Consider the following 25,103-nt stretch of genomic DNA (forward strand, 5'->3'; position numbering starts at 1 on the left):
GAGGCGGCGTGGGTTGGCCTCCCTATTCGCCAGACATGAACCCCTGTGACTTCTTTCTGTGGGGACACTTGAAAGACCAGGTGTACCGCCAGAATCCAGAAACAATTGAACAGCTGAAGCAGTACATCTCATCTGCATGTGAAGCCATTCCGCCAGACACGTTGTCAAAGGTTTCGGGTAATTTCATTCAGAGACTACGCCATATTATTGCTACGCATGGTGGATAGGTGGAAAATATCGTACTATAGAGTTTCCCAGACCGCAGCGCCATCTGTTGTTGACAATTGTAACTACTGTAATTTCGAAAGTTTGTCTGCCTGAAAATGTACTGTTGTCCCAAGCATATTGCAACAAACGGTGTATTTCTATCGCTGCTCGTTTAGTTTGTATTGCCGCTTCAAATATACCGGTCATTTTTGAAACACCCTGTATGTTATTCTAATTCTTTGCATACTGTCATACAGCTAATCTGTGATATAATGTTCATTTTACTCACATGTATTAGTCGTAGCGTTACAGTTTTCAGAAACAATAGTGAGTGTTGAGATTAGTGCTACGATTCCTGCGCTATCGACGGCGTCTTCATGAATCGATATTTTCAGAATCCCTGATGGTTGGTATGCAGGAGGGCACTCTGTATGTGTGTCTTGTATTAACATCAGTATGGTAGACGGCAGTGGGAAATTACATCGACGTAGCACGGTGCTACCAACCCTCGCCACTTACTAGTGACTCATCGGATTCTGTCAGCATTCAAGACTACTTGTTTCTATCAAGAGAATTGCTCTCCTTGTATATAAATATAGGGCGGAGAAAAATTGTGTCGCGAAATTTTAATCCAGGATAGCTGATACCAGTAGGAACCAAAATTGCTAATGTTATGTTGGTCGACAACGCACAATTTTCAAACTACGAAAACTTGACGCCACGCGCTCCGATTGGCCGTGGGGCTGCCCTGTTGCCGTTCTTCAGTTGGCAGGCAGCGCCATGGTTGTCGGTTCACACTTACAAACGTCCTTCGCCCCGTCGCTGCCCCAACGTGATACGCACACGTGAGCAGCAGCGAGTGTTCGAGTTGCCGAAAGTTTGGCCACCATCCGGTGAAGTTTAACTGTATTTTCGTTATTTCTTGTCTAAGTCCAATCGCGGAATTTTCTGGCTTTTGGCCGTTAGCGTTCCGGCTACCTGCCCTGGCCTCTGACGTAAAGTTCAGGCAGTGTCCTTTTGCTCACCGTGTTGTCGCTGTCCAACACGTGTGTGTAGTTTTGACAGCTCATACATACTTGGTTGTGGGCTGCTATGCCTTTTACGTTTCGGCTTTGGAGTTCCTTGTGTACTGGTCGGGTGGAAAGATAGTCCGCTTCTCGATGGATCCGTTGACTGTCTCTTGGTTGGGTTGCCGGAAGATCGGATATAGTTGGGCCGACTACCTGTCTCCGCCAAGCGAACGTTAATATTCCAAGTGCAGACCGACCCCCGGAAACTTCTGAGCGCCGCTGGCTGTACTGTCTTTTGTTGTTGGTGTTTGATTGTGTGTTTTAATGGCTCATGGTTTGAATTTGTATGCTTTTAGTTGGGTTTTAAATAATGGGCCTTCAGCCGTTTTAAAATTGAAAGATTGTTTTGGCCTTCCGCCTCATTTTTTTAAAATTATTTAAGGATAAAGCTTGGGCTTTCTCCGTCGGCAGGCCACGAGCGGCGTACCGAGACCATCCGACCGCCGTGTCATCCTCAGATGAGGATGCGGATAGGAGGGGCGTTGGGTCAGCACACCGCTCTCCCGGTCGTTATGATGGTATTCTTGACTGATGCCGCTGCTGTTCGGTCGAGTAGCTCCTCAATTGGCATCACGAGGCTGAGTGCACCCCGAAAAACGGCAACAGCGCATGGCGGCCTGCATGGTCAGCCATCCAAGTGCCGACCACGCCCCACAGCGCTTAACTTCGGTGATCTCACGGGAACCGGTGGATCCACTGCGGCAAGGCCGTTGCCTACAAAGCTTGGGCCTTCTGCGTTTGAAAATTTATTGTAGTTGTGTTTGTAACTCATGGGTCTTCAGCCATTTTAAAATTAAATTTCCTTACTTGGCAAGTCTTACATTCTTTGGGCCTTCAGCCTCATTTGAAGTATTATTTAAGGATAAAACCTTGCACTTTCTGGCTTTTGAAAATTTATTGTAGTTGTGTTTTAAATCATGGGCTTTCAGCGGTTTTAAAAATTAAAGAGGTTGTGCCATTAAGCCATAAGATTCTGTGATATATTCAGTCGATAGTTAAGCTCGGAAATTTGCGCTGTGATGTTTGGGCAACTGAATAAAGTTATATGTGTTCGAATGTGACAGCAGCTCATTTTGGGCCCCTTTCCACAATTCCAACTGCCTGTTATGTCCTGCGGATTTAACCAGGAGTTTCAGTACCTTCTTGAACCTCACTGACTCCCTTCTTGCACGTCTCGCGCTGGAAGAGGTGGTTATGGGGGCTTTTGACAGGTGGTCACATCAGTGGGAGTGGACAGTAGCTGGGCGCCGCGGACCTTACCTTGACGTCGTGCGGCGCCTTGAGCTCGACGAGGAAGCGCGTGCGCGTGCCGACCTTGACGGCCAGGTCGGAGAGGCGGCGCAGGAAGCAGGGGGCGTCGCGGCCCACGCGCAGCTCCAGCGCCGCGCGCGCCTCGCCGGCCGCGTTCTTGGCCAGCAGCGAGTAGCGGCCGGCGTCCGCCGCCGACACGCCCTCCACCGACAGCAGCACCGTGTTGTTGTTCTCCGACACGCGGAACCGGCCGCCGCTCGGCACCTCCTCGTCCCCGCGCGTCCTGCAACGCAGAGCAGCGCACTACTCAGCCACAGCACACACGTTACACGAGACTTGGTCCATACAGTCTAGAACACAACAATTGCAGATAATCGTGCAATAGCCAGATTTGTGTCGCATTCAGGTAGTCCAGGGCTTAACAACTGGCCGGTTTTGAGCGCGAGTACTCGCGTCTGCTCAGGCACGTGCTCGCGAGCAGGTGCAAGGTCGCGGAGTAGGGAGGGGGGTGAGGGAGGGGAATTGCGCGCGCACGTTTGAATGTGATCTCACGTTCTTAGCGGATTTAACTAGCCATCTGAATGCTTTGAACATTTTACTACAAGGTAAAGATCTGCTAATTACTCATTTCATAGATCGAATACGAGCTTTTAAAATGAAATTGACACTTTGGGTGGGTCAGCTGGAAACAGGAGACCTAGCTCATTTTCCTAAATTATCATCCGTGCAAGATGTTCACAAAGACTGTGAACGTTGTTCACATAGTTTAGTTGATCAGCGCTTTCAAGGTCTGACAGCACTAGACAGTGATTTTGATCTGTTCTCTCCATATTCAGCGAATATTTAAGAGATTCGTCCTGAGCCGCAGCAAGAAATTATTGACCTGCAGTGTGACAGAGAATACAGAGACAAATTTCAGAACAAGAAAAACATTTTGGAATTCCACAGACACTTCCCTCAGGATAGATTTCCTCGTTTGCACAAACTGGCGGCTACAATAATATCAATGTTCGGTTCCACATATGTTTGTGAACAACTGTTCTCTGCAATGAAATGTAACAAGACGCGCCTGAGAAACGCATTGTCTGATCGAAATTAAACTGCACGCTGCGCCTAAAATGCACAAGAACTATTACTCCGAACATAGACGCAATTGTAAGGGGCAAAAAGTACAAGATAACCGAGAACCCCACACTTCAGTGACACCTTTTATTGTGTAACAGTTCACAAATTAATGCGAATGTAGAGGCATACACTAAGCTAATAAAATTATGTGGCATGTGTACATTCTCCCTTATTTGTTTCATTTGTCGCAGTAATAATTCGTGAGTGATATCCCTGCAGGTGGCCGCGGATTTACATTGATTGGCGGCAGCTGTTGTGTGCCCCACGTGGCTTTCCCCATTCTCCGCTCTGGTCCGGTAGTGGGGGTAGCGTGCTCGCGCTGCTCCGTGCTCGCGCCTTGCTGCTCACAGCTTGCTCCGCGAGTACATATGTTGTGAAGCCCTGAGGTAGTCGCTCGGTGAAGGGCTGCTAGGGAATCTGGGGGAAGGCGTACTCGTCGTCAAAAGTTCCGGTCGACGACATCTGACCAGTACAACGGAGGACCGCCCTACTCTGCACCAACCATGTCATAAACACTTCACATCTAAGCCCGCCATCCGAGAACAAGTAATGAAACTAGGCAATTATCGTCCCATGCGTAGGCTGCTGTTAACTCCACAACACAAAATAGTGCAAAAAAATGGCTCTGAGCACTATGGAACTTCACAACTGAGGTCATCAGTCCCCTAGAACTGAGAACTACTTAAACCTAACTAACCTAAGGACATCACACACATCCATCCTCGAGGCAGGATTCGAACCTGCGACCGTAGCAGTCACGCGGTTCCAGACTGAAGCGCCTAGAACCGGTCGGCCACCCCGGCCGGCCAAAATGGTGCATTTGGAACGGTGCCGTTATACGGAAGCATCGACTACGGATGACATCACATTGTGTTCCGTGTTGGATCACGGTTCTGTATTACCCATGATGACAATCGTGAGCCAGTACGGCTGCGAATTGTGGGGAGTTTCCATTCTTTGAATGCTTTGGAGACTCACAGTGGTGTTACTCCTGCAGCTAGGTAGCCATCGACTGAATAAGGCAACTCTGAGGACGCAGTAGTACACCACGGACATCTTTTGTCCTCACATGTCCCCCACACAGCAGTATGGTGCCATTCTTCAACAGGACAATGCATGTGTGTGCTTGGTGGTGAGCAGCTCACGTGACCAACAACATCTGTGCTTGACAGAACATGCGTGGTCGTCGAGTTTGTCCCAGAACCATCATCCAGTTACAACAGTTGTGGGCCAGGTTTCCTGGGAGAGAATGGAAGCCGGCCGGTGTGGCCGTGCGGTTCTAAGCGCGTCAGTTTGGAACTGCGTGGCCGCTACGGTCGCAGGTTCGAATCCTGCCTCGGGCATGGATGTGTGTGATGTCCTTAGGTTAGTTAGGTTTAAGTAGTTCTAAGTTCTAGGGGACTGATGACCCCAGTAGTTAAGTCCCATAGTGCTCAGAGCCATTTGAACCATTTTTTAGAGAATCGAACGGCTGTATGACAGCCTCCCCTCCCACACCAACTCAGTGGATGCATCCGGGGTGTAACGACAAACCGGCAAGTGGGCTCATACAGCCAAGATGTTCGTAAATTTGTGCAGACTTTGTGATCACTGAAATAACATCACGTACTAACTCAAACTGTGAAGTGTCCTTTGTAGGTGGTTCATCTTTTTGCTAGCAGTATACTTTGAGATTGGATTTTTTAAAAATCTTCTTTATTATGAATGTCTCCATCAGTGTATTTTGTATTTCTCATTGCATTGTCGTATACTGCTGTGAGATATTTTCAATGAAACCGCTTTAGACATTTCACCTACTGAGTCTTTGTAGAATTTTGGGTGTCTCCCCATGTCACGTCGTAAGGAGAACGTGCATGACCCGGGTGGACACCTGATGATTCTACAAATTAGAAATACGTCTGAAATTCTTCACCTCGGACACTCAATATTTGTTCATGTAGCTTAATACACAATCTGTTCCTTACTTGTCGGTTGTCTTCATTTGCACCGTGATGCGAGAGGCTAACGACGTTGCTTGCATGTTGCTTACATGCTTTTTCTGCAAGATAATTTCGTTTACAGAAGTACTAGCTAATTACTCGCCGCAGTTAGAGTATCTAAACGAATTTCTCGCAGATTTTTCTGACAGTAAGTACGTATTTACACTGAGGAACAGATAACTGGGTACACTTTTTTTCTTTTTTTTGTTGTGTGACTAGGGACTCCCGATCTTTCGATCTGACGCCATTTCGGCGACTTGCGCGTCGATGGGGATGAAATGATGATGATTAGGACAACACAACACCCAATCCCTGAGAGGAGAAAATCTCCGACCCAGCCGGGAATAGAAAACGGACCCTTAGGATTGACATTCTGTCGCCCTGACCACCCAGCTACCGGGGGCGGACACTGGGTACACTGTCTTGTAAACAGTTCATTTATACAATATTATTCATCATCCCGTCACGGAAATGGTATTGTTGCCGATTTCAACTTGTTTGCAAGTCACCATCACATGGACTTTTCAAAAAGAAAGAAACAAGGTGATCGTAAAATACTAAATAACAAAGGTGAACTAATTCCTGTAGACAACTAATTTCTGTAGACAACCAACACTACGTTGGTTGGTTGATACGGTGGAGGGTGGAGGGGACCAAACAGAGAAGTCATCAGGTCCCATCGGATTAGGGAAGTATGGCAGGCGTGCCCTTTCAAAGGAACCACCCTGGCATTTCCCTAAAGCGATTAACGGAAATCATGGAAAACCTAAATCAGGATGGCCGGACGCGGGTTTGAGCCGCCGTCCTCCCGAATGCGAGTCCAGTGTGCTAACCATTGTGTCACCTCGCTGGGTTCCGGTAAGTTACACAGTAACTCGTCATAGTAGGCTAGCAGAGGCACTCACAAGGGGAGGCCGCCAATTGTGAAACTCAGATTCGATTCATACTGCGCATAATAAAAGTTCATGGTCAGAGGTGTAATGTGGCAAAGCACCAAGATGCACTTCTCAGCCGTTGTCGAGAAAATCGACAGTTAAAAGAAACCGTTGCGGTGAAATACTCTCTACGATTTAAAATTTGCAACAGCGTCGTGGCGCAGCGGTAAGCGCTCGGGTTCGTAATCCGAAAGTCGCCGGATCGAGTATGGCGCCATGCAATTTTTTTTTAGTATTTGTTTTTGTAATTCATATATATATATATATATATATATATATATATATATATATATATATATATAAATTTCCCGGCAATCAGTTGCAACAATTATGCATATAATAAGTTGTTGAAAGTCGTTTGTCGTGGAAAAACTGGCGACTTCGAACATGATTAGTTTTCCGCAAACAAAGTTGTATTTCACAAATGTTATTAATTGTCTTCATAATGTTTACACGTGTAGTTAACGGAAGACGTAGAAACGATATTCCGAAACGAATACGTATAGTGTAAGTCAAACGTTCGAATTAGAGTAGAGACCCTATATATATATATATATATATATATATATATATATATATATATATATATATATATATATATATATATTTGAATTAGAAGAAACGAATACTAAAAAAAAAAAAAGGTTGCTTGGCGCGAGATTCGATCCGGCGACTTTGGGATTACGAACCCGAGCGCTTACCGCTGCGCCACGACGCTGTAGGAAATTGTAAATCGTAGAGAGTATTTCACCACGACGGTTCTTTTTAACTGTCGATTTTCTCGACAACGGCTGAGAAGTGCATCTTGGTGCTTTGCCACATTATGCCTCTGGCCATGAGCTTTTATTATGCGCAGTATGAATCGAATCTGAATTTCACAATTGGCGGCCTCCCCTTGTCAGCGTAAAGATAGGCGTGCTTTGATTGTTGGAACTGAAGGTCGCAGGTAACTAGTTGATAAGGTCAGTAGCAATCAAATCGCAAATATACGTTTAAGAGGCACGGCAATACAAAATTTATTGGGGAATATACCTTTCTCAAAGCGAAAACCGATAAAAAATCCTTGTGTAGGTAAGCTAGACGTTCACTATTTGTTGGTTAAATCACGTCCGTATACAGACGTGACAGGCAAGTAGTTGCCGACGGGTGAGTCGCCAGGCGATCGAAAAAACGACGGGCCACGGCTGTGGAGGCGGCGGCGGTGGCTGCGCGGTGTGACGCCGGCGGTTCCGCCGTGAGTCTTATTTTTACGCCTGAGCCGTGGATGCAGCATCTGTTTGTTATCATTCGTCTCTGTGTTTGAGGAATGTGAGCCTGCTGTAGCTGCGTCCATTTTCCTTGGTACAGTACAAGACGATGGCCGCGCCTAAGATTTCAACGAAGCGTCTCGCATGTCGCTATCGAACTCAGGAAATACAATTCGGGCATTATCTATTACTGAATTCTGAGTGGAATTCTGATTGTCGGTGGTTTCCATTAATGAACGACGTACGCTGACGAGAAACAATATTGGTCACCTTACAAGAGCGCACTGATCGCTTTGGGGCACTATAGACGACGTGGTCACGTGACCCTCCACCGCTTACGTATGCTATAGCAGTGAAGTAGTATGTATCTTCCAGTTGACTGTACGGAATTTGCGCATTAATAAGTCTCGACGTAAATGCATGACAGATTGCCAGCAAGAGGCTATCGTGTTTGGACGTACTGGCGACCATACCGTGAATCAAGTTGCTTGATTTGTCGGTGTATAGTCGCGGAATGTCCTGCATGTCTAAAGGAATGGTGTACCAGCGGCAGCCGTGGCTTAAGTACAGTGGCCATGAAGAGGTCCTAACCGACACCCACTTGAGGTGAGAGCCAATGCCTCCCAGTGACGATCGGTTTCAAATTCTGCAGGAAATGATGCTGTCAGTAAATGCAGGTCTGTCTAAATCAGTTTCCGAGACAATAGTGCCGAAATGCGTGTAATAAGATCGCTGCTCATAGTAGCTCATAAGGCTGCCAGTCCCCAATGGCAGAACAATACGGAAACTGGACAAAACCGGACTTGAGGTGTGTAGTGTGATCCGATGGGTCGCGATTTTGCCTCTTTTCAAACCTACGTCTACATTTTATCAGCATATATACTCCACAGCGCGCAGAGAATGCTTTTTGTAGTGAAAACACAACTGTAATCTCAACCAATTTTATTAACGCATCGCCGGTTTCGTGGCTTGTACCCTTGTAAGACAGGGTTGTAGCCTCTCCCCGATGTTATTCAATCTGTATATTGAGCAAGCAGTAAAGGAAACAAAAGAAAAATTTGGAGTAGGTATTAAAATCCATGGAGAAGAAATAAAAACGTTGAGGTTCGCCGATGACATTGTAATTCTGTCACAGACAGCAAAGGACTTGGAAGAGTAGTTGAACAGAATGGACGGTGTCTTGAAAGGAGGATATAAGATGAACATCAACAAAAGCAAAATGAGGATCATGGAATGTAGTCGAATTAAGTCGGGTGATGTTGAGGGTATTAGATTAGGAAATGAGACACTTAAAGTAGTAAAGGAGTTTTGCTATTTGGGGAGCAAACTGACTGATGATGGTCGAAGTAGAGAGGATATAAAATGTAGACTGGCAATGGCAAGGAAAGCGTTTCTAAAGAAGAGAAATTTGTTAACATCGAATATAGATTTAAGTGTCAGGAAGTCATTTCTGAAAGTATTTGTATGGAGTGTAGCCATGTATGGAAGTGAAACATGGACGGTAAATAGTTTGGACAAGAAGAGAATATAAGCTTTCGAAATGTGGTGCTACAGAAGAATGCTGAAGATTAGATGGGTAGATCACATAACTAATGAGGAAGTATTGAACAGGATTGGGGAGAAGAGAAGTTTGTGGCACAACTTGACTAGAAGAAGGGATCGGTTGGTAGGACATGTTCTGAGGCATCAAGGGATCACCAATTTAGTATTGGAGGGCAGAGTGGAGGGTAAAAATCGTAGGGGAAGACCAAGAGATGAATACACTAAGCAGATTTGGAAGGATGTAGGTTGCAGTAGGTACTGGGAGATGAAGAAGCTTGCACAGGATAGAGTAACATGCAGAGCTGCATCAAACCAGTCTCAGGACTGAAGACCACAACAACAACAACCCACATCATCAGATGCATATCAAAACTACAAGAAATAAGCAATGGTAGTGATTGAACTCCTGTACATCAAAGTGACACCAGAGACATAAGCCTCTAATTATGAAAATAGATAGAAACAAAAGTGTACTTACAAAAATTAAAACATGATAAGCAGCATGGCGAATAATATAGAAGGCCCGACCTTCATAGTTAAAACTGTGATGTCCGCAGGCCGGATAGTTATTGTATAAAAACGTGATGTTTAGCCTCGCCCAACTTTTCATACACTAACTATCCGGCCCACGGACATTATGGTTTTAACTATAAAGGCTACGACTTCTATACTGTTAGAACCGCGTGACCGCTACGGTCGCAGGTTCTAATCCTGCCCCGGTCATGGATGTGTGTGATGTTCTTAGGTTAGATAGGTTTAAGTAGTTCTAAGTTCTAGGGGACTGATGACCTCAGAAGTTAAGTGCCATAGTGCTCAGAGCCATTTGAAGCCATTTCTATACTGTTTGCCTTGCTGTTTACCGTGTTTTAATGGTTCAAATGGCTCTGAGCACTATGGGACTTAACTTCTGAGGTCATCAGTCCCCTAGAACTTAGATCTACTCAAACCTAACTAGCCTAAGGACATCACACACATCCATGCCCGAGGCAGGATTCGAACCTGCGACGTAGCGGTCGCTCGGTTCCAGACTGTAGCGCCTAGAACCGCTCGACCACACCGGCCGGCCGTGTTTTAATCTTCGTAAGTATATTTGTGCTTTTGTCTGTGCTCATAATTATGTTCTTACGGCTCTAGTATTACGTTTATGTACAGGGGTTGAATCACTGTCATTGTTCGTTTCTTCTTGTTTATATAGACAACAACATGATGTCGCTGTAAGACACGAAGCCTGTAGCGCCTCGATAAAACTGGTTCAGAACACATCTGTCTGCGGAGTTGTCGTCACAAAATGTACTGTGACAGCTGCGGATGCCTCGACCACTGAGTCGTTTCCATAGAATATGGTACATCGTTCCAAGATTACCTATTTACTTCCCACTGCCTTCCCGAATTGCGGGGGGGGGGGGGGGGGATAGACCTTGTACACGTCTGTGTACTCGTACGTGCCCACATCTCTCTTGCTTTATTCTCATCACACATACACGAGATATTCGATGGTAGCAGCGTGCATGTGCAATGACCACACAGTCTTTTTGGTATTCAGGTTACGTAAATTTACTCAATAGGATCCCACGATAGCGACGTCGGCTTTCTTCCGTGCATTCCTAGTAAGGTTCGTCAGCATTACTGTTACACATTTTTAAGGGCTACACCAAGCTATCGCGTTCGTACCAGAGCGCCCTTGAATTTGTTCTTGTGGCGGAAAGTCCCACTCGCCTTGGATGCGGTTGAGGTTTCGTGGCACACCACTGCTATGGCGCAAAGGGGCCAAATATCTTGGCGTCAAGTTCGTCTCTAGTCTGACGGGGCGCCAACAGGCCGAGAACGTCCTGTGCAGAGCACCGAGCCCCTTGCTCCAGCTACACACGGTTCTGCACCTTTGGACAAGGCTGTCTGCAAGGCGTTTCTACCTACTCGGCGAATGTCAGTGCAGTGATAGGACAAAGACACAGAAAATCGCTTTTGCGTGACTGTATAAAGTTTAGAAGCAGAGCCTGAAGCTCGCTGATACTTCATCTGCCACTAAACTGTCTCGCGAATTTGTTACATCAGGTATTCCACGCATTAAAAAAAAAAATCGGGACATGCACTGAACTGCAGTTTATGAGTGCTGGGGAACAAAGTGTACTAGCAACCCGGTAAATACCGGCTTGCACTGCGAAATTTTTTGCCCCATTAGACAGAAGTAAGTAACATGAGAAAACAGAGACGGCGCTCGAAATAACGGAAAAATAATAGAACGTAAAGAATCGACTGAATCAACAATCAATGGTCTTAAACTCCATCGTGCCACTTAAATGAAGCAAGCTAATCAGCAATGGCTCCAATGTTTTTCAATTCCTAAATAATGTTATGGCCAGTGTCTGTCTAACTATATGAAATCGCCTCATCTTCATCGACAGTGTATTAATTTGTTTTCGCTTCAGTAAATATTAGTGAGTTTCCAGTTGAAAGGAGCGTCTGACTATATAGGCCTCCACCGATGTTACACAGGCTGATTCTACTGCCCCTGCATCTGGGTGTTATGCAACCCACAACGTCTTCAGATACCATGCACAAGACTATCATATCCTCTCACTCGCCACACACAGACTGTCAGCCATACAGAAAAAATGAACCGGATCTTCCTGTAGGAAATTTAATGTAGTTAAATTTTGTACTGGGATGCGTTTTCTCAAGAAGCCATAGTTTCCGAATTTTTCCAGAAAAACATACAAAAGTGACCTCCAAACGCGTTGTTCCTGAATAACTCGAAAACCGTGACCTCCAGCAAAAATTTATCCTGTTACAAAATTTAACAACATTAACTTTCCTGCAAAAAAGTTCCCATTCACTTTCTCCGTAGGCCTAATATTTTGCACATAGCAAGCGAGAGAATAGGAAGATCCTGCGAGTGGTATTTGAAAACGATGGGGCCTGCGAAAAGCCGTGTGCTAGGGGCATCTGAATGAACCTGCATAGTTGTACTCCATTCTCGTTCAACAACTAGTGCCCCGTCTCTAATGATTCAGTATCAATGGACGTACAGCTTGTAACTAATGTACAATGGAAGTGATATATACATCAGTATTTACGACAGACGATCTACATCACGTTATCAAATACGTTGCAGCATACTAACTGATGTACCAAAATGTTCTCTTAACGTAAGCTCTTGCAAAGTTTCATAAACCGTTTAACACATCGGCACAAGACTTCTGGCGGAGAATAATGAGCAAAGTGGTGAGTAATTAACAACATAGCTAATTTTTCATTCACCGATATGTTGAAGCTACTAATTTTGTTAATGTCCATCTTGTAATCTCTTTACATAACATTATCCATTTCGTTCAGCTAATCTTTTAGATCCTTTCCCATCAACGACAGAATTACAATGTCATCGAAAAACTTCAACGTTTTAATTTCTTCTGCATGAATATTAATCCCCCTCCCTTTGTTTCCTTTACTTTGTGGTCAATGTACAGACCGAATGATGGCCTGAAACCCTGTGTCACTCCCATCTCAGTCACTGACTCCATTTCAAGTCTTTTGTCTCTTGTTACTGTTCTGGTTTCTGTACAGGTTGTAGGGAACTATTCGATCCCTGTATTTTATCCCAACTATCTTCACAATTTCGTAGAGTGTATTCCAGTCGTGGTTGTCAAACGCTTCCTTTAAATCTAAAAATGCTGTGAACGTATATTTGATTAAAAGGTAAGTCGTGTGGCTAGCATTGCCTTGCGTTTCCACAATAGTATAGAAGCTTCAGACATTAACTGCTAATGGCAAGGAGCAATGTAGAATAATCGTGTAGCCAGTGTTCTGCAATGCTTTCGATACCAGCAGGGGTTTGCGAAGAAAAAAAAGGCCAAACAGTCTTGCAGTCTAGACTGTCCAGTTCCTACAAAAGAAAAGGAGAAGGGTTTGGAACGTGTGTGGGTCCGAGCGATGTTTTGAGCGAGCATATCATATTCTACTACTGTTACTAGAGATCAGCATACCTTCTACAGCTATGTAAGCAATGAACGAAACGAATTACTAAAGTAGTATGAAGAAATACTACGAGAAAAATTCTGTGTTCCTAGACGATGTCTACGATAAAAGCAACCTGAAACGCGTGGTCGATAGATAGTAATACGGCCATCAGCGCAGATCAGTTAGTCCGGTTAACTGCCCCATACATTACTCGGCTACTGCGGTTGCAGTTAACGGTACACAAGTAATTACTGTTTCTCTTCTACTTCGCAGTCGTTCATGGCTCAGTCTGCGAAGGATGGGTTGGCAAATTGTAGTGATACAAATACAAGCTTTAAGAAAGACTATAAGTGGTCCAACACCTCCTTAATCAATAAATACCTAACATTTTCAAGCATTTGTTGATATAAATCTACACACAAACATCGGCGCATGGCGGAGGTTATCTTGTACTTCCGCCAGTCATTCCCTTTCTTTCTCCACTCGCAAATGGAGCGAGGAGGAGAAACGACTGTCTGTATGCTACCTACGAGTCCTGAGTTATTTTTCCGTGTCTTCGCAGTCCTTTCGCGAGATGTATGTTGATGGCAATAGGTGTAAAATGCAGGTTTTCGTGTTTTGCGAAAAGAACCTCTTCTTCGCTCCGCGGATCCACATTTGAGTTCACGTAGCATTTTCGTAATACATAGCTGTTGATCGCACGTATCAGAAACAAATCTAGCAGCCTGCCCCTGAACTGCTTCGATATCGTCGTTTAATACGACCTGTAGGGGATCCCAAACACTGGCGCAGTCCTCAAGAATACGTCGCACCAATGTTCTATATTCTGTCTTCTTTGCAGATGAGCTGCACTCCTCCCAATAAACAGAAGTGAACCTTTTTCCTTGCTTACATTTTATTTCGCTTTCCAACGTTACACCTCGATACTGAGTGCTACGTCAAGCAGGACACTACTGATACTGTACTCAAACATTCTGGGACTGCTTTCGCTACCCACCTCTCCACCGTAACGTCTACGTTCTGCACAATCTCCGTCGTAATAGGAGTGCAGACCCGTGTATACGGCATCGCCTCGCCGCTAGCCACGGGGGCTGACCTGCTTAATGTCGGGCTGCGTGACGTTTACGGCACATCTAGGTCGTTACACCACACTCAGGACCACACACAAGTTCTCTGCAAACACGTAAGCCACGTCTAGATGCTCACGACGTAACACTTACCTTTCACATTGCCAAGCACATTATGCTCCGCTAGGGCCGTACCAGATATACAAGCAAAGTCACGCTGTAATGCTTGCAAAGCAATCACATTCATAAATTCTGTCTGGAGAGAACATTAAGTGTGAGTCTTGTCAGCTTATTTTTCTTACTCGGAAACTTCTGTCTTAATCCTGTGAGGAAAGTGAAAGGAAACCTTCATTGTCAGTGCAGTTCAGAAGACCACGCCACCTCTCCAATCGGCGAATGGTAGGTGCTCTTTGTGTACGCTTTTCCGTTCGTCAACATCATACGAAGTGTCATTTACAGCCGGGAGGTGTCCACATTGTTACATACGGTAAGGAAGATTTCCATCCGCGAAACTGACTTACGCCACGGCAACGTTTTCCAATGTTCAGCGACACTTCTGTGAGACACGAAACGTCGAAGATGTGCCTAACAGTCAGAGCCATACCGAAGTGATCCTGTAGCCCTGGCAGAACTCCCAAAGCTCCGATCCAACTCCCCAACCCCCTTTCCCACCCCCATTCCCCCCGCCGTACACTCAGTCTCGTAACAGCGAAACAGACTGTCCTGTGAGATTTGATACAAGAACTGCATTGGTTAAACGTTTAGCACAGTGATCAGCAAAGATGTTTCGATGCTTTAGCGTGTGTCGGAATTTCATTCGTGTTGGAATAACAACAAAATATATTACACATTCGTAAGGCCTACTTTCAGTGATTTTACGACACGGGATGCTTGAGCAATGCAGCCGACGAGCAACGAACATTCGTCTTGTTTACTCGAGGGTTCAGTTTATATGAACAAGGTATTGTAGGCACTACGATGAACAATTCCTGTAACATTACTAATCAAGCACAGAAGACTTATTCTTGAATTATTTTTATATACACAACAGATCGTACCAATCGAAAATTAGTAGCAGAAGGGTACCAACTGGAGGAGCAAGTAAATTATTCGTATACAGCGTGTGCCATTTATCTTGACCGCCCTAAATAACTGTTTGTCCATATGCAAATTACAAAATGTTTCAAGCAAATGTTCTTTAGCCGTCAGGGGGACATCAAATGGCAACCTGTATTTTTTATTCAGTAATTCATTTCCTCTCCTAAAGACATATTCAAAAATGTATCACAGTGTACCATTCACTCAAACACAACCTTATTAATTACATAATACAACAATGACGTTGACGCTCCCAGAGCTTACAGCAGGTACTCGGGGTAATGGAACACATCCACGTGCCTACGTCGACAGAGGACAAATGCAAACATAAGCAGAATGTATGTATGGAGACGGTATCTTTTCTTTCGGACATGTCCGAAAGAACAGATACCATCGTTGACCGTGCAGCTCGTTAGAATGAAATTACAATGAAATGAATACCCCTAGCTGCATACAGGCGTTGATATCAGTCAACAGGGACAGTTGAAAATGTGTGCATATTCGCAGCTTATTGTCCCGCACTATATTCATAGAGCCCCTGCCCATTACACTCATTACTCGCGGCTTTACTGCCGAATCCCGTAAGAGTTTGGGCACTGTTTGTACATCCGCACAGAAGAAGATGGGCAAATGGCCGGTGAGCCCTAACTATACAAATATGAAGATGGTATCTGTTCTTTCGGACGGGCAAGGAGCCGGTTGTGGCTTCTGAAGAAATAATAGTATCTTTCTACTGAAGAAACCTAAAAACACAAGAGAAAACCTGTATAAGGAAGAGTAGTATTGGAACCCGAATCCCCTATCGTCGCGTCTGCAGCATCTTGCATTCCACGTCTCACTACACTACGTAACAACTGGCAATACACAATCCTCAGAAACTTTCAGTTATAAGTACAGTCATAATTTATAGTTGAATATGCCACTCAATTCCCCAAGCACTGTAACCCGTATTCAGTCTATATTTATTTAGGACTCCATCCTCTCAACACCACTTCGCGAGACAAAATGTTATGTAGTTCTTATGAATTGAGATAACTAGTCGAGTTATCGAATCTAAAGATCGTTCTGTGCGCTTCACGTACTGGAAGATTTTCTGCTTCGATGTGAGTTGATATTTCGGTGCTGCATATCACCTGAGAGACTACAAAACCTGTTGTCATGTCACCAAGGCCTAAGGATGTCCAGTGGGTCACGGTACATGGGTCAACTAAGGAATGTATGCTCCGTGCCGGCCGTAGTGGACGAGCGGTTCTAGGCGCTACAGTCTGGAACCGTGCGACCGCTACGGTCGCAGGTTCGAATCCTGCCTCGGGCATGTATATGTGTGATGTCCTTAGGTTAGTTAGGTTTAAGTAGTTCTAACTTGTAGGGGACTGATGACCTCAGAAGTTAAGTCCCATAGTGCTCAGAGCCATTTGAACCATTTGTATGCTCCCTGGTGTACTACGAAATAGTCTTCGTTGTGTATTTTTAAAATTGCTCCAAGCGTGTGCTGAAGAAAAAAATATTAATAATCTCATGAGAAGATTACTTTCAGAAATACACACAATCTATATGACTCGTGATCATATTAGATAATGTTTGGTACACTGTACTCTCACGACTGGTATTTGTCTAGCATAAAAAAAACATACTGGAACGTTATCGCAAACTCTGACATCTCGTGCAACAATAGCAACATGAACACACTAACATGACTCACTTAACTTTGGTTCGTAGCAGCCACATAAGCATTACGAGACTGTAGTGATCCTATACACACTGCAGGTCGTTAAACCACGTAATTGAACAGTTACGATGAAGCAATGCACTCTGAATAGCGTTAGCAACATCGGCTGCAGCAAGTGACAGTATTCCAACAGCGACTGTGGAGATTTCTAAGGTGCAGGCAGCTCCATGACCATTAACAACGTCCTTCGAGTGTTTCAAGAGAACAATGCTCAGTTTTTCCTGTCCGGAACGTCAACGCCTTTCTAGCTACACAGTCAGTGCAGTTTCTTCGTTGGTTTGAGAGACGCATACGCACGTTGTCAACTAGGAAAGTGTCTCTGAAATCTTAACTTTTTCGCCAAAAAGTGTCCTTGCTCTTTATCAATGAAAGGGCAGTGCGAGATCGGGAAGAATGAGCGTGCCAGATGAGACGAACAAAAGATAAACTCCGAATAAACATGTTGATACTAAAAATGTGTTACTGAATCTTGGCGTGGTACCAATAAATATCACTCACTCGGCGGTACTGTGGTTTCATTACTATAATTCTTCAACTGTATGTTTATTTCACCAAATGTAGTGTAAGACAAAATGTTAACGCATTTCTCTTGATTTCGGCATAGTGCTCCATATTTTCGGTTCAACATCGCCTCAAAGCTTCTTCGATCCTCTAGGAGGCAGCGAAATGTATTGCAGTCACGGCTGACTCCCTTTCTTAATTGTCTCCAGTTCGCCTGTCCAGCTCAAGGATAGCCTTCGCAAGTAAAGCACATGTAAACTGAATGCATAAGAGATACTGTGTCAGATACTGTGTCACTACCTACCTCTGATTTACGAAAATATCTTTTCGTTTGCTTTCTATTGAGGCACCAAGTAGAAAGCAGCCCATTGTTCGACATAGAGGCTTCAAGAGAAGATTCGAAAACTACACGCGGAGATTTACATGCTCTACAGTGCCTGTGAAACACTACAATGCAAATTCCAGGCGTATTTTAACTTAGTAACTCGCTAGCAATCAAGGCAAAGTAGTGCATATTGGGAACAGTGTTGGTGCAACGTATGTAGTGTTAAAATGTTACGTTCCGACAAACAGTAGGTGAACGCTTTTCGTTTCTTCAATTTCAGTCTCTTCCACATTTTATTCATTTACCTTACTTGCGTCTTCTGGTGGTAATTTCACATTACAGTTAGCAGCAGGAGTATCATTTCGGTTCAGGAAAAGAGACCTCAATCTTCCCACTGACTTAAGCTCAAATCTTTCGCAAAACAAAGCCATATCTCAATCAATGGCGAGCATGGTGTAAATAACTAGCAATATATCTAAATTCTACTGCTTTGCGCGTAACATGTCCAGGAAAAAATTTAAAGATGTGTATCTGCCTCAAGGCGTTTGCACCTGTATAATGCAAAATAGCAAGAATGAACATCATGTGCAGACGCTTGTATGAACATGATTAATAGCTATATACAACAATGATGTAATGTGTCTAATCCATAGCAGAATAATGCAACACATCGTAAAGAGGTCCGTGTTTAAATGTTCTCCTGAGAGGCGATAAGACAACAAAACACTGGTCCCGGGCGTTGACCGACGGCCAATAGGAACGGAGGCGCTAGGTCGCGGTGTCAGCTATTCTGGTCTAACATTTCACGTTGCCAAAGGCTGCGCGATCCCCCGTCCCCACCTTGTCTCACTGTTCCTTCGTCCACGTCTCCAAGCACAGGCGGAGCTGTTCAATCATCGTATGCTATACTCTAGAGTAATGGCAACTACAATAAACGAATTATATAGGAAAAGAAATTAACAACAGTCACTATCTCACGAATTTTATTCCGTGATTGATTTTGGACGCTACAGACGTTTGTTTCACTATTTTTGTAACTTTTGAAGACTCAGAGACGTGCAGTAATAAAACTTGACCAAACTTCGTACTTGTGGGTATTCGAAAGATGCAACACAAATGAACAATCGACATAATACTGACACTTGGCGTTTCCGTATACTCAAATATTTCTTCTGATAGCTTGAAAGCCGGAGGGAAATCATGTGTCTGATAGTAACACAAAGTAGAATCGCCTATAAATGGTGTTTAAATATGCATTCCAACCTCTCTGTCAAATCTGCGTTTTACCGATCGCGAAACTGTATTGTCAAACAGAATGCAAATCTGAACAGCATCTACGGGTGGTGTCTTGTCTCTCCTTCTACGTCTTCTTATTTAGGATAGACCTACCAGGTACAGCGTTTGTTTAACCTTGAGGCATTGACATAGCACTGCTCCTGCCTAATTTCGGCCAGAAGGTCCATTTTCATCTTCATTAGCCATTTCTGAAGATATTATTTGGGGTCTGGCGCACAGTCTGTCAACTACAATGCATTTAAACCCTTTTATGATACCCTAAGTCATCTGGCATGGAACTTTTATTCTGGCCGTAAAAGCGCAGACGGATGGTGTATCAATTAGGGTGCAATATTTTACATGAATGTCATATTTTTACATGATCATAACCGACCTCAAAATCGGATAGTTTCTTTGTGTGGGAACAGACCTCTGAATTACAACGTCAGTGAAACCTCCATATTTCATTAAGGAATAACATCTTTCTAAGGATTCGCCTCTCTCTTACGTCTGTTGTTCCGATCAATGATTTTTCTGTGTAATGTCAGAACTCCGTGGCATATATGGCTGCAAGATGGAAGGTAATTGTAGAGTGCTTGAGCTTCACATTAAGTGATGGAACATCTTTATGTATATATTCTGCATCAGTCAGTTGGTTGATTACACTTACCAACTCTCGGAGAGACGTCTGCTTTTCTGAGTTGTTGGGTTGAATCGTCCATAGAGACATTTAAATTTCACCGTTCCTTGGAACTAGTGATATAACATTATCAGCTTATTTGAAGTTCTTATAGTATAGGATTACCTCGAGCGTCATTTTGAGACCCGACTTAGCTATTTGGTTGTTTGCATACAAACGAAAATTACTGCAACTTCGTTTCTAAAACAAACCTAATCACTGCTCTTCTCGTATCTTCTGACCCACATCGATTCTACACTGAACATACAAACTGGTTGGTTCTCTACGATATCTAATGGATTCCAGTGGAAAATGCCGAGAATAAGCCTGATGTTTGCATCACATAACACGTAACATAAAGCCTTTGCTTCCCGAGGCAGATCCCGCACAATTAGTTTTGCGACAGTAAAGACACCAGAGACAGTAAGAGAAACAAAACACAGACACTGGAAGGATTTATATATGGCGTCGTTAATAAACAATCGTGTTAAGATTTTCTGAAATGCAAATGGTAATAGAATTACAGGCGAAAGTTATTAGCGCTGTCATCCGGATGTTGTCGGGCGTGCTGTTCTAGTGATAAAGCATGTATCTAGAAACAGAAAGGTGACGGGATCGAATCCTAGCCGGACCACCGAATATATCTGTCTGCTTTTAACATAGCCTTCCGCTCTCGATGATGCAGGGACTCACAAGGAACGACATGTGGTTCGCACTCCCCGTCAAAATGGAGGTCCTCTTTCTAAAAAATGGTTCAAATGGCTCTGAGCACTATGGGACTCAACATCTTAGGTCATAAGTCCCCTAGAACTTAGAACTACTTAAACCTAACTAACCTAAGGACATCACACACACCCATGCCCGAGGCAGGATTCGAACCTGCGACCGTAGCAGTCCCGAGGTTCTGGACTGCAGCGCCAGAACCGCACGGCCACCACGGCCGGCGGTCCTCTTTCTCCGGTTGGTTTACTGCAGCAAATTAGGGGCAAGATAGTCGTCAAAGTGGCGTCCATTTGAGACTTACACCAGTCCTCTGAGCCGCACATTATTATTATTAATATCGATTATTCCACCATCACACATATCAGCTTACCAACAATGCTGTACTTCCGGTATATTTTGCATCCATGCTAGGTTATGCTCTTAATTTATTTCATATCTACGTTTATGATCTAAATCTATATCGATACTGCGATGCTGACTTCTGGGGGACATATCAAAGTTAATATTCAGTATGCCAACAATCCCGATCTTCCAGCCGAAGACGCCGTGTAATTTGTAACTTTGGTGGTAGCAGGCAGAAGACTCTGACAGGAAACATAATAATGTTTTATGTAAGTTATTAAAGCTTTAATCGAATAACATTTCACTGCAGTAAAAAGAATCAATGTTTGGTGAAACTGTCATGTCTTAAAATGAAAGAGTCTATAGGTGAGTGCAGAAAGGAGTGAGTGCAAACAGGCGTTAGATAGTGTCCTGACATATTGATTCCCAGGATAATTAGACATTAAAACGCTGGTAATTAGTATTTATGAACTGTTGAGAAATACTGATACGCTAGATAACGAACGTCCTCGAATCTACATGTACAGGCTGAAATATGCTGCGAAGAATACTCAAAAAAATCTGAAAACTGTATACTTGGGCCTTATCAGGTTGGTCTGCACTTCTGGGGGTAAAAAGAAAGGAAGAAACGAAGGAATTTTCAAGAGTCACATCTCTTCGACGAGGAGGTAGTTGAGGATGGATCACTAGCCAGTATCTGACAAAATGGTAAAACTATGTGTGTGTTTGGCGTTGAGGAGGGAAAAGGGGGGGGGGTGTAAGTAGGAATCGGCCACTTTTGTTTGTGAAACCACTCGTCATTCGTCTGTAGTAACAAACGAGGCACCTCGTTCTGTTGTTCTAAAAAAACATACAGTTTTTCTCCTATCCACAATAAGCAGTATTTTTGTTTCCACGATAACACCCGCTCTCCCGCCCCCCTCACAAGCATCGTGTCATTAGCTTACATCCTGTGTGAGAACCATAATTATTGACGGGTAATGAATCTGGAATGCTAAACACATGACACTCTTTTGAGCGTGACGGATACAGCCGATGGTGTTCGGACGACGGCGCTCCGCGCTGTGTCGTAATCTTATTGATCCTGAGCATAAATTACGCTTTCACACACCGTGGTTGACGGCTTCGGATATGGAGATTTTGCAGCGTTATACTATATCAACAGAGGAAGGGATGCTGCACTTGGCTGCGGAAACTCTAATACGACCATTTTGTTTCAAGGTCATCCTGGTTACCGTAAATCATTTCATAAGACTGTGGGAACCATTCAAGGAACAGACCACTTGGTGTCCCACTCTTATGAAGCAGAACATAACTCCTCCTTTAGTGCCCTTCTCGTACGTTTGCAATTAAGTAGCTACATATAATGTTTTCCTTGCGATGAAGAAGCCGCCCTCACTGAACACTATATTGCTTCTGCTCTGACTTGTTGGTCTGACAAGTCTAAGATTTAAAATATATAGATGCCACTAAGCAACGAGCCCATTAGCGCTTTCGTGAATTCAGTACTTTGAAATCAGATAGACTCCAAGATTTAGAACATTTCAAACGTCTCGCTAATCTGATACTTCATCGCAATGAAATTATTGTTCATCTGTCCAGATATTTATTTCTTCCCAGAACTTCTTTTTTACTCTTTTCGATAGTGTACTGCCGAATTTAAAATTCAAACAGCAGTCGGAACTGCATATAAAATAATTTTTTCAGCTTCAGTTTTTTTCTTTTCCAGTCCTTACTGGCACGACGCATTTCGGCAACATAACATCATCAGGTGCTTTACAGTTAGTTACATGTGCACTAATTTTTAATTTAAGATTCCTTTGGAAGGTGATGAGATCTATTTTATGGATGCGCCTATGAGGTTATTCACCGAAATTTTTTCATATTTGCCGAATACGTTCTTCTCTGGCACACATTCCAAACTAAAAGTAAACAACTGTATGGGAAGTGATGAGCCCTGCGGGATTAGCCGAGCGGTCTAAAGGGCTGCACTCACGGACTGTGCGGCTGGGCCCGGCGGAGGTTCGAGTCCTCCCTCGGGTATGGTTGTGTGTGTTTGTCCTTAGGATAATTTAGGTTCAGTAGTCTGTAAGCTTAGGGACTGATGACCTTAGCAGTTAAGTCCCGTAAGACTTCACACACATTTGAACATTTTTTGAGGTGATGATGCTATATTTATTCTTGTGCTCTGCGTGGCAGACAAAGACGTATTGAGCAAAAATGGACAAATGTTGATCGTGACATGTTTGCAGAGGGCATTTTAAGTCCCAACTGTTCCGCTGTTACTTGTTACCTAGCGTTGTCCAGTTACTCATTATTTCCAATCGCGTATTACACGAAAAGGAATTAAAATCCACCGTTAGTGTAAGAAAATAATTCATTTTAGATGTTTTTGAAAGTGTGAGTTACAAATTCGCGGGAACCGAACCGGTGGCCCATACGGCGCCAGGCATCCACTGCAAACGTTACGCACAGCACCAGACAATATCAGTTTAACCCAAAACTTGATCATACACAACATTTTTTAGTTGCCTCTCCGGAACACGTGCTATTAGACATCTTTAGTGAACCCACCCTTGAGCGAGCAACACTCAGTTGTCCGTGGTAAAAAAAGGAAAAAGACTGTCCCAAATCAACTATACAATACAAATAGATTTACTACGTAATTTCATAGCAATTATCACCAACCAACCAGGTGACTATGAAAACATATATCGGTGTTTCTTCATTATTATGCGTATCACTCCAATCCTTCCTCAACACCTACCATTTGGCGTGTTGGCGGAGCCCTACCCCCACTGTATTTTGTTTCATTTTTCTTCCATTTATAAAGTCGTACCCGTACCGAGTGAGTTGAGATTGCGCTATGAGTTGCATAGTTTCCACACTCGCATCAATCCTGTGGCGTGGTAGAAGTGTCTTACCCCAACGGTATGTTTTCCAGGTAGTAAGTCGTTTGGATAAATATTACTCGGCTTCCTTCGGTGGCAAGAAAATCGAGATACAATTATCAAAGAATGTCGCCGCGAAAACGACGTTCTTTAGTATATCATTTGTTACTAAGAGTAGTTAAGACGCTCCTCGAGTGCCAGAGTTTACAGTCCCATGCTCGGCAGTGGATTTGCTAAGGGTGTCTTAAGGGTCTCCGGAACGCCCTATACTTGCAATGTTAAAATAACGCTTATAAATTACATCTTTCCTCACAAAGTATTTGAGGTAGGAAGTTGAACTTTTTACAGATTATTTATTGGAATATGGGCTACAACTTAACACAGGGATTTTACAAAATTTTAGTTCAGTTATTAAAGATGATTTTTTTTCAATTGTAATGAAAATTCACAACATTTTTTTGCAATTTTTTATTTATATATTCAAAAATATACAGTTTTTTGAAAAAAGGCTGTGTTAAATTATGCAGAAGGTACTGTGTAACATTTACTGAAAGTTTGAAACAAAAATGTTTGGAAGATCCTTAGAAAACATGTAATTAGTATGAGAAAATAAAAGTTTTGGGAATCGAGCGACAAAGATTGGATTAACTTTTTAGTGCATTCCAGGTCCATAGGATGGATTATCTTCATCCTCTGCAAACTCCTCCTCCAGCTTCCTCTTGTTCCTCCTCCTGTTTACTCTTGCTTGTATTTCTAGACTCTTTACAGCCCTGTCTGCAGCCCGAAGGCGTTCCTTGTCTAAAGCAAGCATCGCTCGTTCTTGTGTTCGTAGATTTTGCTACCATTTTCTTCAGTTGCAGTTACTGCAACACTGTTCCAAAAGGTGGTCATGTATGAACACTTATCACATTTCAGTTGTATTTCACTAGCAAGTCCTATGTGCTTTATTATGGAGAGTTCCAGACCAACTTCACTACAATGAATACATCTTACACAGTTTGAAAAAATTCCTTTGAGAACCGACATATCAAATATTTCATTCACATCCGATTCGCCCATAAAACATTCATAGTTTTCACTCATTGAACCAAGCTTCTTCTGTGAAGTATTTTCTTTCCCACTTTGACTGCTATGGGCAGGTGTACTTGAGAGGTTAGGTTCAC

General features: G+C 43.6%; 1 protein-coding gene across 1 annotated transcript in view; it reads right to left on the bottom strand.

The window, feature by feature from the left end:
• The window catches only part of LOC124795573, a gene marked incomplete at its 3' end in the record, with an annotated part of 358,941 nt that overhangs the window by 278,320 nt on the left and 55,518 nt on the right, over positions 1–25,103 (bottom strand). The window contains exon 2 of the mRNA XM_047259645.1: positions 2,538–2,811. Coding sequence (XP_047115601.1) covers positions 2,538–2,811 — 274 coding nt within the window. The remainder of the gene's footprint in view (positions 1–2,537; positions 2,812–25,103) is intronic.

This window comes from Schistocerca piceifrons, chromosome 4, assembly GCF_021461385.2.
Source record: "Schistocerca piceifrons isolate TAMUIC-IGC-003096 chromosome 4, iqSchPice1.1, whole genome shotgun sequence".
NCBI lineage: Eukaryota > Metazoa > Arthropoda > Insecta > Orthoptera > Acrididae > Schistocerca > Schistocerca piceifrons.